This window comes from Gymnodraco acuticeps, unplaced genomic scaffold, assembly GCF_902827175.1.
Source record: "Gymnodraco acuticeps unplaced genomic scaffold, fGymAcu1.1, whole genome shotgun sequence".
Taxonomy (NCBI): domain Eukaryota; kingdom Metazoa; phylum Chordata; class Actinopteri; order Perciformes; family Bathydraconidae; genus Gymnodraco; species Gymnodraco acuticeps.
In genome coordinates, this window is record NW_022990037.1 from 1,217,112 (window position 1) to 1,236,990 (window position 19,879).

Consider the following 19,879-nt stretch of genomic DNA (forward strand, 5'->3'; position numbering starts at 1 on the left):
CTACAGTACTTCAGCTGGTACCAATTTAGGCACTTGTATGTAAGTTAGACTATCCATATGGAGGACAAAGCCAAAAGCAAGTTTTAAAAAAGTTGCATACAATATGTTAATATACAATATGACTGTGTGGCTTTGTCACTGACATCTGGAGAAACAAAAAATAATGCTTGAATAAAAAAATTATATTTATGAAGTACAGAAACAGTTCTGCTGGTGGATAAACAACCACATTATTAGCATTTTATATTGGTCTTTTTTCTGATTGGCAAAAATAGATCGATGAATAAATGAGGAAATTCCTTCCCATCCATTCCACAATACCCTAGAGTGGAGATTTGATCAGTCTAGGAAAAGAGGGGACATGGCAAAGAATAATCTCAAATCTATGATTTACAAAAAGGGGTTTCACTGCTATTTCCACACTGATTGTCATCATGTTTCTCTTTGTACATTGCAGGGCTTTGGGAGCTTGTCTGCAGAGCACTGGTTGGGGAACGAGTATGTTTACCAGTTGACTCGCCAGAGGCAGTATGCCCTCCGCGTCGAACTGACGGATTGGGAGACGGACGGAAACCAGGCCTTCTCACTATACGACCGTTTCCAAATCGGCAGTGAGAAACAAAACTACAGGTAATGCTGCTGATGTTGCTACTGATGGACATAGATTTGACCAGAAACACACAGACTGCCAGACCTTTTTGTCTTTTTTACAGATTTTCACGGTAGCTGATAAATATACTTGTGTTTGAACTCCTATTTGGACCACATTTTACAGTGATACAGATGTCAAGCTGAAATCTGTTAAGTCATCTGCAGAAAGAAAATGTGCGACGCTTATTGCATGGTTCTATTGATGGCAATCTTGTCCACTACTTTGATTCAGACTGAATTATTAACCACGTTTTGATGAATCTTCCATGACATCTGGCACAAACCTCTCTGTCAACCACTGTATAATTTATAAACACCTTGGGGATCTCTTAATCTTTAATCCAGAACCATCTTTAGCCTTGATTACTGCATATCGGAAGATTGTGTAGCTGTGTCTTCAGCATATGTAACTAATAGGATGAAGGAAGGAGGAAAGGAGTTGTATAATTTAGCTCTCCAGACACTTCAATCATGTTGATCTTGTTATGCAAGTCTGTGGCGAGGTTTTCTTCTCATCGCAAATTCCTTCCAAACCAAATCTATAGCTTGTCATCTTCTCCACATTACAAAGTTTCTTTTGATTGACGCTTTGTCCCAGTGTGTTGCAGGGGCGAAGGTTTCTGTTTTCATTTGAGGGGGTTAATGATAACAGGCCTCAAACTATGGCAGATGCTTGGCCCTCTCAGATGTGGAAAACTGTTGCAAATTCCCAGTTCCAAGCAATTGCTGGCTTCACAGGAGAAGGTTCTGACATCTCCAATTGTGCAGCTTTCACTTGAAGGCTGCTCCTCTCTGATAAGAGGTCCCTTAAGTTGCGAAATGTCTTGCGTCCAGCTTTGAATGAGGAAAGAGATTCTGAAGCTTAAAAGCATTTACATCAACCCTCCAATGCCTTGCACCCAAGTGTTTCCCTTCGGCTGGGAGGGGGGGGGGGGGGGGGGGGGCGTCAGGCTTGTTGTCATAACTAATTTTCTGAATTGTCTTGCGATGACAGGAGTTTCAATTTACAAGGTTTCTGTTTGGACGAGCTCGTACCTGGAGTGTGCTTTGTGGTTTCCTCTGAGGACTAAAGAAAATGGATTTCAATCAAACGGAAGAGATCAAGATGTTTTTTTCTTTGGACTTTAACAGAGTTGAGGTTTTGTTTGACCACAATGTTAGGACTCCATCTCTTGTTGCTGTACCTTTTTTTTGTCTCTATTTCAGGCTCTGGTTTTAAAGTATTTAAGAAGAAGTTTAAAGTATCTTTTGTATATCCCTTTCACACACTCCTGCACATTAATATCTGCTTTAAAAGTCATCCTTTCCTGTCTTCTCACATATATTTAATAACCCATATTTGATATTCTGTTCTTGCATTAGAGAAAACAACAATTCTTACTTTGCAGATGCAGCAGGCAAAGAGCAACCCTGGCCCTTTTTATTCAGGCTTATACTGTTTGGAAATCCAATCCGCACACAGATATCTATAAATAGATTTTCTCTTGAAAAATAGTTGTGGCATGATCATCACACGATGCTCCTCTGAAACACAGCCAAAACAAACCAGCGCAGCCATGTTTTCTGCTTGGCACCTCCCTGCTTTTAAATGTTAAAACAATCTGCGACAAGTTTCCTGGAATATCAGAGATAGTTAGTTGGATAATAAGTGATATGACCATGGGTTTTAGATTATATTCTTTCATCCATGGTCGTTTACTGGAATAGATTGTACCATACATGCGTCAGTGCAAATTTGTTATTGTAAATGTCCGTGTTGTGCTCTCTGTAACACACACACACAGGCTGTAAAAACAAAAGCACATAGACAATGCCATGCAACATGCAAGCACCAGTAGGTAGAATAATTGAATAGTCTTAGTCCAACAATGCACATTTATCATTTATTGAGAATTACTAGGAAAGGGTTGTCTTGCTGCCAGCGTCTTGGTTTCATCTATATACTGTGAAACGGAAATGACTCAACTTGCAAAGAGGGAGGGAGGTGTGCAATTATTCCTTTGTGAAATATAAGGCCCTAATCCTTTATAAATGAAGTCATATTCGTGGAATAAATGTCATATTTATCACTAACACGCTAAAAGTCTGGACCTGCCATTTATCATATTACAGTCATCTAATTCATGTTGGCATGTCCAGCATAATAAAACTATTATATCAGTACATTCAAAATGAGAAGTTTGAAATAACTTGAATCATATTTGTAAGTACATTAAAACTCGTAGATTCCATGCACTTGTTTTCAGAAAGTATGCTCTTAGAAGTACAGCATTAGAACAGAAACAGATCAAGAAGCCTACATCACTGCAATAGCAGCCAAATAAAAGAAGAAATCTACATCTGCACAGTGTTAGCTGACATCAGCCATGTTGTTTCAAAGTTGAACGAACAAATCCTGTGGACAACACTTTGAGGGGTACATTTGGGTTGACCAAGCTTCAAAGTTCCCACTGAACCACAACCTCATAATATTGTGAAATGAGCTTTCTGCATTGTGTGCCACGATAATTGCAGAGGTTACTGTCTTTGTAAACAACTGAAAAATGTCCCTATCATCAAACCTAATTACTGTAGGTTGCTGTGATACAGCATGGGTTGCAGAAAAGAAAACAATACAATCAAATATAATATAATTTGATGACCTGCAAATATTGTTGTAATGATAGTCATCAGATCAACACATTCAGTTAATCGCTCTCATTTATCAAAGGTTATGTTCTGCGAAAAAGGGCTTTGTGCTAAATATCAATATAAAAAGAAAGAGTTGAAAAAAAGGGAAAATACAGATGCAATGAAGAAAAGTAAAATAGTGCTTATGGCACAAAATAAAGAAGAATGCGCAATGTTACACAAGACTAAGTGCTTTAACAAGACAAGACGGAGCAGTGACCAATCAAACAATACAATGGTATACATTCTTATTACTTCTTTATGGCTAATTATAAAGAGACCAGCTCGAGTGCGCTAGAATTACACAACCGAAAAAAATCTGCCCCTTCCTTCAGACTTCCTTACAGAGCCCCTCCTCCAACACACGAACGCGCACATGACCAATGAGGGCACAAGATAAGTTTGTGCACAGATGGAAGACTGACAGGCAGGTAGGTCATCCAGTTACTTTAGCCAGGCCGGCTAAAATGATTGGTCGTGCTTTTTACAGCCCTACGGCTTCCACAGATGATATTTTTTTATATATTTATTGTCAAAGCATTTCATTTATTCATTGCTATCGGGATGTTAAGAGCATTCCATGGACTATAACAAAAAGTGTTTCTGAAGTGAATTACCTAACCTACCTTTAAGATGTATTTGAATACCAGGATACTAAAGTAAATGTTAACTTTTGTAGTGTTAGCTAGCCTCCAGTGGATAACTTTATATAACGGGACTAGAGGCTAATTTAATATGAAGGTCATTTGAAGGTATAATTGAAGGTCATAGAGCGTGGGAATTTAGTACGATTGTTCTCCAAAGTTGTGGTCATATTGTTTCCATAGTAAGTTTTGCCTTAAAAAATAGTTTTTTGGCAAAACAATTAATAAATATATGCAAAATATATATATACAAAGTGAGGTTAATTTATTTTTATTTTTTATGTACCTCCAATGTCCCCCAGCTGGAAGAATTGACTTGTATGTTTGTTTTTAAAACAACCCAATACATCTTTATTTAATAATGTCTTGTGTTCAGACAGCCAAGTCTATAAATCAAGTAAAAAATACACATATTTGCACATATTTCTTTTTCATATTTCCTGTTTCACATTTATATCCTATAATTCATTCATAGCATTCTATTTCCATGTAAATTACTGCTTTATTTTATTGATTTTTTTGTTTTATATGTTTTGTCTGCACCATGACATCAAGTCAAATTCCTCGTATGTGTGGCAATAAACCTGTTTCTGATTCTGTTTCTGATTTGTGTGGTAATGGCCCATTTTCCCTGTGGAATCAGATAGATATTGTAAGATGTTTTTCATGTGAGGATTAAGGAAAGAAATTGGCTCCAAAACATGGCAATTTATCTTTCTCCCCCCTAAACCCACCCCAGACCAAAACTGAGATAATCTAAGAGATCTCAATCCTTCTCTTGAATTACATCCTTGTAATATTATTTTCCCGAGGCTTCCAACAAAGGAGATGAAGCAACAGGCAGAAAGAATTATCAGCAGGACAATTTGTTAGAAATGAACAATATGTGGTGTGTTCGGAATGGTAATGTTTCTTTTTTATAAACAACTTAAAGTATATTGTGGAAGTATCATTGTTCTAACATAGTCTTAGAAAATCCAAGAAAGTAAGATGGATTACAATAAAACCAAGATACTGATCACTCACACAGAGCTTTGTTGTTAAGGCTGTACAAGGGCGTGGAATCAAATGCACGATGCAGAGACAAAGTATCAAAATAAAGTGTTTTAATGTAGACGGGTCATAACACACTGACTGAATACATAAAGCAACAAAACAAACACTCAATAAACTGTCTAACCTATACTATCAAAAAACTACTTACTTAATCTAACTCTATGGACGATAATAACTCTATGGACAATGACAAAATGATCTTACGCTGGAACGAACAAGACAATCTGGCAACGAGACAAGGGAAGACGAGAACTATATATACTAGACAGACAACACCAGGTGAAGACAATTTAGACAATCACAACAGCGGGAAAACAGACAAGGCAGGAAACGTACTTTAGACACATGAGGGTAGACAAGACTATCAAAATAAAACAGGAACCTATCTAAACACATAACATGAAACCTAAACTAGGGAACAATCTTAGCAGAGCCGTCTACGCACATTTGTCCAGACTTACACACACCACACACTCTTTAACGGTGGATGAAGTTTGACTTAGGTTGATATGGATGAAATCATCAGCTGCTGAGCTCACATACCAACAGATCCATCTCCATGACAACTAAACACACTCCTTGTGCAGATGAAGTCCTGAAACACGGTTGAAAGCTGTCATCAAATCATCACATTACATTTTATTTATATAGCCCAATGTCACAAATTGTGAATTGGCCTCATGGGGCTCTGTAATCTTTACAGCCTACGACCCCCTCTGTCCTTAGGTCCATGCAGCGGCTAAGGAAAAGATCCTTCCCTAATGAACATGGAAATGTGTAATTATTACAAAAAACATATATGAACAAGATGGATCCAGGTGGATGTTGAGCTGCTTCAAGATATCGGATGAAAAAGCTAATACCTTTTCCTTGAATTGAAGTTGTAATGCCAGATTTACAAGTAATGATTGAATTGTATGCTTACCTGGACACATTTTAGTTTCCAAAGGTTTAAAGGAAAGTGTCAAAGCTCTTTTTCTAGTAGTATATTGCGGGGCAGTTGTGGCTGAGAAGGTAGAGTAGTGGACCCCGAATCAGAAGGTCTTTGGTTCAACCACCAGCCCTGCAGTCAACATATTGAAGTCTCCTTTGGCAAAATACCTAACCCCAAATTGCTTCCGATGGTATGGCCAAAGGTGTGTGAATGCATGTGAAAGTATTGCTTAGCAGCCTTTGCCTTTGTATTAATGGATTAATGGTGACTAGTATAAGTAAATATGGGGTGAGGGTTCGCAAAAACTGGTAAAGCACTAGATAAATGCAGTCCATTTAGCATTTTAATGGAATACAATTTCGGAAACCTCTGCAATAGGGAACTTTAATTACATGCCTTGTCCAATACATGTAATGCAGAAACCACTGAAGATTATAACTACACTACTATCTTATATGAATCTACTATACATACCATTTTCATTGGTTTATATGCGTCTCAATGGAGCTAAATGACACCCGAACACTCATCTCTTGGCCTTGCAGTAGGAAGCGACCCATTGGTCAGGGTGATTAACCTCTGCAATGGGCCAATCAGACTGCAGTTCAGGAGGCAAATGACTGCCAGGTGTGTAACGGCATAAGCTCACTGGGTTTCGCCTTAATGTATGGAGATAAATGAAACCAAAGCAGTATCATTTTCAGCTGAGATTGTATTGAACATTCACACCTTTCAACAATTTTATAACTGTTGTTTTCATCAAAGTATCCCTTGAACTTTCTACAGCGAAGCATAGTGTACATTCCATTACAGACATTGTTTTATGAGCTTTTCCTTTTACATCTCGAGAGAAATAATTGTATAAAGTCACTTTGTGACAGCAATATCCTCTGTTCAGGGTAACACGGTGTGTTGTAAAATGGGAAGTGTCAGATAAAAGTAAGACTGCGAATGGGCAACACGTTAGCAGATCTGAGGCCCCACACCAATCCCAGCACGCTCAGCTGTAATGCAACACATATCGTCAGCGTGTGGGGAGAAAGTGACACACTTTGGGAAAGACCAGTTCCAAGGAGTCCTTCATAGGCACTTCTGTTATTAAATTAACTGCTTTTCTACCAGTATGACGTTTGATTTATGCTTTTTCAAGGCGATTTCTAAGGAGACTGGCATGTCTAACAAAACTCTTATCTTGTAAAATTATATTGCTATGCTATGCTATTAAGTTTCTTTTTTTATATTAATGTTATGCTTGTATTTTTATGTGAAAGCTTGGACATTGATAAAAAAAACACAGCTAATGGAAACAAAAGTGGGAAGCCTTCATTTTTGTCTTGGCTGTAAATGTTTTAATAATGTCTAGCAATAATGTTTGTCAAGATAGATGGGGATAAAATATCAGTCTGACTTGGAAGGGCTCTCAGATAAACATAACTCAGTCATCTGATTCCTCACCTGACCCTGCTGAAATGAATTTCCCACATAGTTTGAAGAAGTTATACTCCAGAGCATAGACTCATTTTGAAAATTGAATCTGCATCAAAGCTTAAAGGCATGTTTTCCCCTAAAATTACTGAGAAGAATAAAAACAACACTTTTCTCCCTAACCCCCAGTGCAAATAGTTGTATATACCCCAAGTTTTGAAGTTGCTCAGTTGGAGACATTTGCAGCCACGCCTCATATGTGTGGAATTGTAATTGTGCTGCTAAACACAATTGGATAATAACCTATGAAAGTTCAGCATTGTTTTTTGAAACAATGCCCCACTGATCTGCTGTAAACGGTTATAATTGGAATGTTTTTTCTGCTGACACAAGCCCTTCATTATCTCTAATGACCTGAGCCCTCTCTTTAGATACATGCCTGCTCTCTGTCAAACTCTTGCTGCCATTTGAATTTTCCCAAACTCTTGCTTAAGGACATATAAACTAAAATGATACTGCAGCTATATTCCCATTTTTCAAATATATAAAATAATTTGTGGAACTGGAATCTAAAATTCAGGATTGTCGTTTCCCATGGCAGCAGTTAGCCAGCATCTGATTGCTTATGTTGCTATAAGATGCACTGATACTAAGCGGAACGCATCATGTAAATCCTTTAAGTGTTGCGTCTTGCATTAGTGATTTTGCTTTTAACATTCAAAAATTGGGAGATTCCCTTTTGATTTTTCAGTAGAAATTGGAGATAGCAAGCTATGCTAACTACCTTTGTCTCAGAAAATGATAGCTAGTTAGCCTAGCTTGCTTTTTAACCAATTAAACTACTAGAAAACACTTTTACCTCATGTCATTTTAACACATAAGAAGTGTGACTTAGCTCTTAGCTGGCTAATGATGGCCGACTTTCTTTTATGACTTTATAAAATCGTAAAAGTTTAAGTTCACAAGGAAGTCTTAATATCTCGGTGAATAAGGGAGGAAAAGCTATATGCATAACAAGATCAATGTAAAAAAAGAGAACTTGTGCTTATGAGGACATGCACTGTTGCTGTTTGAACTTTCTGAATGTGTCAGAAGATCACAAACAAGCCGGCTTCCCGGGTTGATATTGGAATAATTACACGGCGGGTCATGAAGCTCCCTCCCCAGGGGTGTCATTGAGTAAAACCAAATAATTCTGCTCACAGCTCAATATTTTGGTTACTAATGAGCCTTGACAAATGACATAACGATGTAACTTTAATAGGAAAAATCTGATTTGCACGCATTGCCTGTTAAGTTCCTGTTCTGGCTGAGCATGTGTCTGTCCCCGGATTCATTTCATTAACATGATTTACTACAAACATCTCTCTCATTCTTAGAAACAGGCCTCAGGAAAAGCATCTCTTCCTCTTGAGTTCATTACTTGGTCTTTTCATTCCCCCACTTATCATTTGAGTGCATAATGGATCCTGACAGGAAAAACTGCAGATGTCAGTTGAGTTGGGGATTGTTGGTCCTGTAAATATGCAGCGCAGCCTGTAAACACAGCCGCAGACTATTTAAAGCAGCCTGTCAAAGTGTCATGATGAAAATCCCTCTTTATGATGCTCCTTGGCGATTTGTCAGCGCAACAGAGGTCGCAAGAGCTTTGGAAGACAGAGGGTTAATATGGAGCACAGTCTGTTCCTTATCAGAGCGGTAGCAGACCTCATCTTTGACATTGCATGTTTTATTCCTCAGAATCAGGAATTAGCTGATAGAAGTCATGCTTGCCCGTAAGTGACTCGGTGTGAGACATCTGTTGCCTTGTAGACAACGGTTAATACTTCAGCATGTGTCACAGATGACGTACGTACGTACGTACGTACGTACACGTACACGTACACACACACACACACACACACACACACACACACACACACACACACACACACACACACACACACACACACACACACACACACCACACACACACACACACACACACACACACACACACACACACACACACACACACCCCACACACACACACACACACACACACACACACACACACACACACACACACACACACACACACACACACACACACACACACACACACACACACACACACACACACACACACACACACACACACACACACACACACACACACACAGTGAAACCTGCCCATCTATACACACACCCAAGTGCTTATAATATACTCGCAGGCCCTTATCCAAACTTGCCATATCCAGTGGTCATTTGGTGCCACTGATTAGAAACATGACTCACCCTTACATTGTAGGGTTATAATGTATTGGTTTACTGGCTTAGTGAATTCCCTACGGTGACCCGCAGTCACACTTTTTACTCTGCTGTACAAATCAGCCATTTACACAGCTGTCCAAATACAGAAGTCTTTCACATTAAATGACTTTGTTTCCTGGGGAGTCTTCCAGTCTCCTTCTTTGAGCTGTTGAAGCTGACGCCTCGGAGCTACACGCTTCACAAAGGCTGGTGGTGCATACAGAGCGTCTACTGAATGCATAACATATTTTTGTATTTGTTTCTTTCTCTTCGGAAAACCCAAACTGGGTGCGAGGTTCACTTCACGCCCCATGGTCCCCTGTTGTCAAGAAAGGAACTCAGGAAATTGCTTTCCCTGGGAGTGAACCGTACTTAATAATATAGACCTCATCGGCACTCTTTGGATGTGCAATCATCTTCTTTTGGGAAAGAGTGAAACCGAGAGGGCGTGAGAGAAACAGACATTAAAATAAGAAAGGCAAGCGTGTGATGCAGCAGGTTAGGGGAAGGTGTGCAACTGTAAAGTTGGCGAAGGGATGAAGGAATTGTCCGATCCGCCTGCAGCACTTCCCATTCTCACCTCGAGTGAGTTCACAGTGGGACATACCCAGAAGAAATCAGTTTTCAATTAGTGTGTTGGGTGTAAAGGAATTCAACATGGGAGTGACGGCTTATCATTCCCATGGACATGCTGTTTGTCGGAAAAATCCTCAGAGTGAAAAGTTGGCAAGGAATATTAGTACTTGCTATCTCTTTGAATATTGCATTGGATGGATAGTAGCCATGTGATTACCAGCAGATATTTATAATAACACCATCACTCAACAATAGCTTTCTGTTTCTGTAGCACATGTGAAATCCATTGTGACATTTCAACTAATAGTATGTGACTTTTTGTATATATTCAGAGGAACGTTTGTGCCAATAAAAAGATGCACGTTGACATTTGTTCACAGCACTGACTTGTTTTGGACTAGTACAGGAACTGGGTAGCATAACCTTAACATACAAAGGCGATGACACCAACTTCAGAAACCCTTACTTTATAACTATTAACATTCTGGTTTGTTTTTTTAAGATATATATATCTCTAACGTAAGTTTGCTAGAATGATGTACTTCAACCGATTATATTGGTAATTGATAGATGGATGTCATGACATGCCTCCATGTTGAAATCAACAGTACGATGCCCCAGCCTTTAACTTCACCACTGTCTTTAAAACGTCCAATTTGGTAAATATTTAAGATGTTAAGCTTAGTCTCAGCCGCCATAGTAAAGGTTCGGCACAGTGTGCACTCCAGTTATTGCACAAGTAACGTAATGCTTTTTCAATAGAAACTCCTTTGAATTGGGCTTGGTAATATATATAAATGATGGCCTAGCAGCAAAAATACAGCAGTATGTTTGGTTTCATAAAATGAATAAATGTTCTAAAACAGTAGAAACCATGTAGACAGGTTGTGTATTAGTCAGTAGTCAGTCAGTATTTAAGGTGTGAACGAACACACTCTGGCCCTGCGGATGGAAATGTGATTCCCAGACATTCCTTACACTACATGCTCTTTCCTCTCTGTCTCTCTCACTTTCCATCTGTAATATTTTTAAATAATCTTTCTTTATTTCCTTCTTTATTTGATCTTCTGTCCTCCCGACTAATGTTGTTCCAGGTGTTCTACATGTACTCAATCAAAATAAAAAATAAATGCCTCTCGGGAGACATTTCTTGCAGCATGTTATGTCTCCTTGCTGTCTTTATTGCTTACACTGCTCCCTCCAGCACACTCCTCTCCCCCTGATGTGTTTTCATGTCCTGACTCCCTCCTCCTCCCGTCTTTCAGGCTGTTCCTGAAAAGCCACAGTGGGACGGCAGGCAGACAGAGCAGCCTCGTGATCCACGGAGCAGACTTCAGCACCAAGGACATGGACAATGACAACTGCATGTGCAAGTGTGCTCTCATGCTCACTGGTGGTAAGTGCAGCGACAGTGCATCACAGTGGGAATAGTCATACATTCATTTTTCTTTAAATAACACATCTAAATGCTCAACTATGTTCACTAGCTGCTCACGTAATGACCGTCTGCGATCAAAATCTATTTTGAAAGGGAGTCCTGATCAAAACAGCAGCTTAAGAAACGTCACATAAATGAATAAACATTAGACTTAAAACAAAACTGCTAAAAAGTTCAAACAGCAGCAGATCCTGTCTCGTTTACTATGAGTTTTGGTTTGCCTTTTATTGCAGTGTGTTTTAATGTCAAATGCACAGTTTTCTTGTAAAATTAAGTTATTCATTTGCCTTACACTCTGTATTTCTAAAAATAAATACATTTAAAAAAAAATATTAAAAATATTATTTAAAGGGCAAAATCCGTGCCGTATGCTTTGCTGATAGTGGGTGAATGAGTGCAGTATGGGGGGTGTGTGTGTGTGAGGTGGGTTGGAGCTGGGTGAGGGACATTACAAAGGTGTGTAAATCTATTCTATACAACACCGTTTGTTTATAATTTGAAAAGGATTTTAAAGCACAACAATATTAAACAAAAAGCGTTAACACAAATATCTCGTAACGTAGATCCGACCTCTTCATTCTGCTCTTTAAGTGCACCAGAATGATGCATTTCAAATGTACAAAATGTTCTTTGGAGCATGCCGCTCTGATGTGAGCAACATACCGTCACCTGATCCACTACTTAAAGCAGCTCCAAATGATCATTTAATCATTTGCTGTCCTTTTCTCTTCTGAATAAGTTTAGCAAGCCTGAAGTTCTCCTCTTTCTTCCCCCATTAGAATTATATTCAACAACTCTTTCTCACTCTCGGCTATTAAATTAGGGAGTACAATGTCATAGAAATCATGCATAAAGAACAACATATGCCATAGTTGTCATAACATGAATCTTTAAATGTGTATCTTTATGGCAGCAACAACTGCGTACAATAGCATGATGTAGCCATTCTAAAAAGCAATTTTCTCTGATTTGCTTTTACGACCATGTTCACTGCCCAGTCATTAGTGCAGGCCATTGTGATCACAGCCTGCTTTTGACATGCTTGCAACAGGCTAACATGGCCACTTATACCTCTATCTGCACCTATTAGCCTATATTCTATATGCATCCCCACCCATGCACTGTGGTTGGCAACCAGCACGATATAAAGATCCCTGGGCGCGGCACCAAGTGTCAGGGAGATTTAAAATGACTCTGCTTCCCCTGCTGTGTAAGGGGAGCCCGGTGACCCTCGCTGTCACCTCATAGCAGCTCCATTGCTGTGAGAGCCTTGACCTGGTACTAATCAAGCATTTTAAAGTGCAGATTTAAGATCAGGTTTACCTCTTAGGTCATTTTGAATGCACTGGGTTAAAGGGAACTGGCATCCGATCACTAATCAACACCCCTACTCCTGCTTGATTCATAGCCTGCCTATGGCCAGCCATAATGGAGAGGCATGACAGCATGTAGCCTGAGTGGAGGCCGAACCCAGCCCTGTGCTACAGTAAATACAGCATATCAGTTGATTTATTCCCTGCATTTAAATGATGTAAGTGTCTGGAATATACAAGAGGAAAAATACTTCTGTTACATTTATGAGGACAACTGCAGCATGCCGTGTGAAGTGTACAGAGGAGGATATACTGTGGACACACACACACACACACTGTAATGTATATGTTTACACAGCACTAGAACACACCGTAGGGGTTCAGCCCTGACAGTAGTAGGTAGGGAGATCCCTGTCCCATGAGAACAAACTGAAATAGAGACTTCTTTTTTTTTAAAGAAGACATCCCCACTGTTTTTACGAGTCTTTTAAAATCTCTGGTCTGGAAACAGAGAGGGTACCGATCATTAATCCCAAAGCTTTGCTGCTGTGCACACTGAATGTTTATGTGTGCAATGAAAGTCGTGTGGTCTGCAGTTTATCAACAAGTGAGGGATGGCAAGTGGGAGACATTCACTGTTTTCTGCATTAGCATTCAACAGGGAGTCAAAACAGTGTCTCAATAACATGAAACGGCAGGTTGCACTTTGTGATGCTGTCAAACCCCGTACCGCCTGTGTATCAACCACACGACACCAGATGTACTACTGCTACTGTCTACTATTTCTCTCTAACTTTCAACATTTTTGGTTTTCAAGTGGTTTGAAGAAATTCTGTTGAGATTTAATTATATCTTACAAGCTTTTTGAACGTTTTCAGGGCTACTAGAGGGTAGGGCTGCACGATGTTGAAAAAAACTGACATTGCGATATATATATATTTTCCCCCTGCGATATATATATATATATATTGCGTTTTTTTTAACTATATTTAACCGGATGAAGGATTTTAGTCATGGACGTCTGGATCTTAACTGGTTGACTCATCATACCTTAAGTCATGATCTAACATGTCATGATAATGCATGTTGCTTACCCTCAAATAAGGGGGTTCATCTGTGAATGAAGAAGAGAAGAACCTTTTTGGATCCAAAATAGTTCCAGATGGCAGATGTTGCTTTTCTTTTTGGAAATACATCGGTATTCTCGCCGGTATTGTCCTCCTGTGCCTCGCTCATTTTTTACCGGTGTTTTGATGGTCTGCAAACTAGCGGGGCGGGGCCTGCTGCGATCTGATCAAGAATGATTGTGATTGGTGGTTTGCTGTGCATGCAGAGCCGGCATGTCACTAGGCTTGTTTGAGACAAGCGAGACCTGCGCAGACCTGCGCAATTTCGATCAACGTCTTGCTCGTGCGTTGCATGATGGTTAGTCATTTTGTCCGACTTGCTCTGGAGGCTCGCCTACATGAGACGTTGAAATCTCGCGGGACAAAGACGCCCGCAGCCTTGAGGCGAGGCGGCGCAGTTCCTCTCCACGGGCTGCGGAAGCGATTTGATGGGAAACGACTCGCTGGTATCTCGAGCTGAGCGCTCATTGGTGGTTTTTTCCACGTGCTGCTGATTAAACTCTCCAATTGGCTCGGCAAAAGTTTGTTGTCGTTTTGTGTCCGTTTTACGTCGCCACTTCCATTCACATTTTTCATCATTGTTCCACAATATTTATCGTCATGAAATTAATATCCATATATTTTATACTTGCACTGCTTACCGTTTTCATACTTTATATATCTTAGCATATTCATACACACTGTTCATACTGCTCACAGGCTGATATCTAGTGTATTCATACCCCTCACTGTTTATTCATCATTCAATTCATTCTATATGTTATTCTGTAGATTGTGTACATTACTTTTCACTTTACTGCTTGTTGCACTCCTGGTTAGAAGCTAAAGTGCATTTTGTTGTCTCAGTACCTGTAATATGTGCAATAACAATAAAGTTGAATCTAATCTTGAGCAGGAACAAATGTATTTACTTGGTACGTATCTGACATTAACGATTAAACACATGTGTGCATTCTTTATACATGTAAACCGAGTCAAGCCGACTCCGGAGGTGGCGGTATGCACCTTAAAGTTGTTTGCAATCCGCCAAAAAACCGAGAGAAGAAGAAGAGGACGAAGCCGACTCCGAGCTGTCCGACTTCAGGCGAGCTTTTTGAGACCTCCCCCGGCTGCGATCGGCTATTCTCGTCTACTTTCGAGGCGAGCCGCAACGCGTCTCAAACAAGCCTACTCACTCAAGTAGCCTACCCCTGACACGAGAGCCGCGCAAGTTGTTCCTTTTGTAGCAAGCAGCAAAATAATTGTAACGTGACGTGTTTGAGTTAATGTACCTACTTAATATCGCACGTCCTAAAAAAAAAAAAATGAAAAAAGAAAATAATTATAAAACATTAATAAAATCGCACGTCCCTGCGATGTGAATATCGCGCATATCGCGGTTATCGCCATGACACGATATATCGTTCAGCCCTACTAGAGCGTGGTAGAAACACATTTTATGCACAGAATCAACATATTAGCTACTAACAAGGTGTTTAACGTATTGCATTTTTACACGTCCAGAACATTGTAATTTTAATCCAGTAGCTGTGTATTTGTCACCACAACGGATAACTTTTTCACTCTGCATAGTTATTTATTCCATTTCTAATTTAATAAAACATTTACATATAACCTTTACCCATTTTTGGTCCATCAACACATGTGTCTGACAGAGCTCCCCAGCTTGAGAAACTATACCTATAAAAAGCTAGTGCAATTGCATTACTGTTTCCAACTGCTTTCAGCATCCTGAAACTCTAAACAGCTGTAGAAATGTAAAGAGGTGTACACCAGTTGCCATGCTATGTTGTGTACGTGTCTTATGCTGTAGCAGCGATCAATGTAACATGAACAATGTGTGACCCCTGCTAGCAACAAGGGCAGAACGCTGCTCCTGATTACTGACAGGTCTTTTGAAAAGTCCGGCTGTAGGCCGCCGTGGTATTTAAATGTGAGAGGAGAGGCACTACGATGTGTGCCATGCCTCGCATATGTTCTATATCTGACTGTATCCGCGAGGACCTGCTCCCTGTTCAGATATAAGATATCTAGGATGGAATGGATACGTTTAGTACATCTGTCATCAGAAATATATAATATTAGTAATAGTATGGCAACACTTTATTCATAAAGTATATTCACTTGAATTCTTTAAACATATATACTCAATTTCAAAAGGTGGCAGGTAAGATATGCCAACACAACACAACAAAACAATTAGGCTAAATATAAATGAGCTTCAAGTAAGGTAAGATAAAAGTGAGGATCACTGAGTCTTTAGGAATCTAAAGAAGCTGCATGGTGGATATGGGCAGGGTTTTCCCACACATTTAGTCGATAATGAGAGAAGGTCGCCTCTCCATACTTGTCAAAGTGTTAACTGCTTCTATGGCCTTAGCGAGAGAGAAACAGTTGCCCACCTGCTACAACATTTAGAACTAGCAATACATTTCTTGAAATCCTTCTAAGACAAGAAGCCTATGTGCATCTTAAATTGTATAAAAGGCCTTTTAAGTCCAAGCACGTCTACTCTCTCTTTTTAGTGCCAGATATCCTTTAGGGAAAGTATCAACTGTGTCACCCTGGGAGCAGAATAAAAGTTTCCATTCCATTCAGTACTTTGATGTCTGCTGTGCTGGAGCTCGTGCACATGCACACTCTTTGCTTTAAATAGAACGAGGTACGGAGAGCGTTCAGCAACAGGTACTGGCATGCCACTGAACCATGTGGCAGTAACACATTGAGCAGATAGCAGTGAAATGGTGTCCCGTGGCCCAGTGGGAGAGGCCATGGGAAACTTCCAACCTTTACCAAGGGCACAACTTATGATAAAGGTGAATTTATCAACACCTTGACAAAACAATACTTAATGAAATCCCTTGTCTGTTGCTAAAATGCTTTGTTTGTCCTTGTTCTTTCCCCACTTCTCTCTACTCAGGTTGGTGGTTTGATGCCTGCGGCCCGTCCAACCTTAACGGCATGTACTTCACCCAAGGGCAACACATAGGGAAGTTGAACGGTATCAAGTGGCACTACTTCAAGGGCCCCAGCTACTCGCTACGAGCCACGGCCATGATGATCCGCCCCCTGGACTTCTCCTAGTCTTTTGAACTTTGACCTTCCAAACGGCTATGTAGAACATTACAGGGACGCTTCCTATTTTATCCTCTAGTCTCATCTCATTTCGCTGGCTGAATAAATCTTTTTTTATTCTACCTGGTCCATCCCCAGAGCAGTGGCGATGGCTGTGCTGCTGTTGCTTGCTCACCTTTCCCCTCAATGAACTGGAAGTCAGCCACAAGGAGAAAGTCATGCATGGTTCACCTGAACTGATCTCTGTTCCACACAGATTCACAAACTTGACAAAAATAGGTGGGTTATCTCACGTGAAATGTGTGCACATTTTGAGCACAATGCATGGTGTCAAACTAAATATTTTTGCATTTTTCGTTTTGGACCTGCGGCTGTAATAATAATGAGGACTGGAACTCTTCTGAATGGAAAGCAGCGCTGACTCTTAAACTGCAGGGCAGAACTTGTCTGGACGAGAGATATTGCTTTTTTTTAAATGTTGCTCACAGAGCCCATAAATGTTACCCTTGTATTATATATTGTGTTTTTTAGTATATTTGTTATCCCAACTTTAGACGGCTTATAAAGGGAGATGAAATTGTATATGGTACTGTACAGTGTATTCTGAATTTCTATCTTTATTGTGGATAAAACACTTAGTGTTTAAGGTGACATTGAACTTCAAGTAATGACTTTCTAATAGTTACCAATGTCACAGTATTTGCTGGCAATTACACACGAGCTGTCTCGACACAGTGTGATAATTTGTAGAGTTTAATATGCTGGGGTTGTTATTGGACTGCGATCTATTTGCCTTTTTTATTGGCCGAGAAACTATGAATACCTGCCAACATTCAGATTATGAGCGATCACCTTACTTCTGCTGAATATGAAAAACAAGGTCATTAATACAGATGCACATTATTAGTGATGTATAACAATTATAGCTGTGTGCAGATGGAGAGGGGAAAGAATGCATGAACAACATTTAATACACAGATATACAGAATACTCCTGAGTGTAATGATGAAGTATTGCGTCATTATTCCTCTATATTTACAACGATGTAAGTGCTTATATTAAGCTGGTGTCCCACATGTACAGAGTGCTAAAGATAGAGGTAGAAGTTCATATTAATCAATCTTATTTCTAACGTCATGAAACATTAACATTATAAAGACTGCTCCTAACCTCTCAGCTTAAGACAAAGAGCAGATCTTTAACACAAGTCGCATCCAAGAAGTTTCTCACAGACATCCACATGACACAGCCAGTTTCTGTTTCTCATCAAAGCAGCTTTGGAGAAAAATAAAAGCAGCTGTTATAGGATGTGAAGCATGAAATTAATGATTCCAACAAATAGTTTGAACATATATTTCATAACTTCAGCTTCAGAATCTACAGTGGAATATTTACTAAAGGTACATGTGGCGAGGACAGAGTGTATCTGGAACTTGTAAAGCCACAATTGACATGTTTATTAGCACAACAATTGCATAATTTAATGTGTGTGTACGCAAAGCAGCTTTCCTGAGGAAGGCTATTCTTTTTTTCTGTTTATCTGCCAGTAGTACAATGGTGTTTTGAAGTTGAGCATAAAACATAGACACTAGGATACCCTGGAGAAATGTGCCTTTGATAACTCTGCTTTACCTCATCGAATTCCAGATTTGCAGATTTATTTAAACATATTTTGTAACATGTGGAAAGTTTTGTGTTGCTAGATTAAATAAAAGAGAAAATCTTTTCATAATGTGTTAAGGCTGCACTCTTTGTGCCAAATTAATGTAATGATAGAGGGGTTTAAAATTAGGGTTGCAAGCTTGCTATTTTTAAGTTGAAATCTCCTGATACAAACGCTACATTGTATCCCATACAAAGAAAGTACATGTTGAAGAAAGAAAAGATCAATCACATAGGTGTTCTTCTCGGGGTGGCCAACAGAGGAGGCCGAAGTACTCAGATTGTGTACTTAAGTAAAAGTAGAAATACCAGAGTGTAGGAATACTCTGTTAAAGTAAAAGTACACAAGTATTGGCATCAAAATATACTTAAGTACAAGTACTCATTCTGACGATTGTTCCAATTTTGAGAATAATATAATATACATGTTTTGATTATAATTATTGATCATTAAAGTATTCTCAAAGCTGGTAAAGGTGCAGCTAGTTGTAATGACTTTGTATACTGCAGGGTAGCTTGTGAATTTACTACAGGTGACTAAAGTCTGATTTAAGAGTTGATTATATTTCACATCATTAATCCAAATCTGTAAAGTAACTAAAGGTATTAAGATAATGTAGTGGAGTAAAAGTACACAATTGACCTCTGAATTGTAGTGGAGTAGAAGTACGAAGTAGCATGAAATGGAAATACTCAAGTAAATGTATTTAAAGTATCTCAAAATTGTACTTAAGTACGGTAGTTGAGTACATTTACTTAGTTACTTCCCGCCTCTGCTGGTCAATATATTGATATACATGGATCATGTTTTCATTCACTTTGTCATATCCAAATCCACATATTCTTCAAAATCTCAGTGTAAATATTCTATAAGAGCAGCCACAGTAAAACTTAAAGTATCGTCACAATATTGATATCAACGTATTTGGTCAAAATAATGTGATATTTTACATATTCACTGTGGCCCAGATCTACTTTATTCATCCTATGTTGGAACCAAATGAGATGTTTCAAAC

At 39.3% G+C, this 19,879-nt stretch overlaps 1 protein-coding gene across 1 annotated transcript in view; it reads left to right on the forward strand.

Annotated features, from left to right (window-relative positions):
• angpt1 (angiopoietin 1) overlaps window positions 1-18,933 on the forward strand; it is a 64,779-nt gene extending 45,846 nt beyond the window's left edge. The window contains exons 10-12 of the mRNA XM_034215152.1: window positions 458-630; window positions 11,514-11,644; window positions 17,047-18,933. Coding sequence (XP_034071043.1) covers window positions 458-630; window positions 11,514-11,644; window positions 17,047-17,210 — 468 coding nt within the window. The 3' untranslated portion in view covers window positions 17,211-18,933. The remainder of the gene's footprint in view (window positions 1-457; window positions 631-11,513; window positions 11,645-17,046) is intronic.
• The last annotated feature ends 946 nt before the right edge of the window (window positions 18,934-19,879 follow it).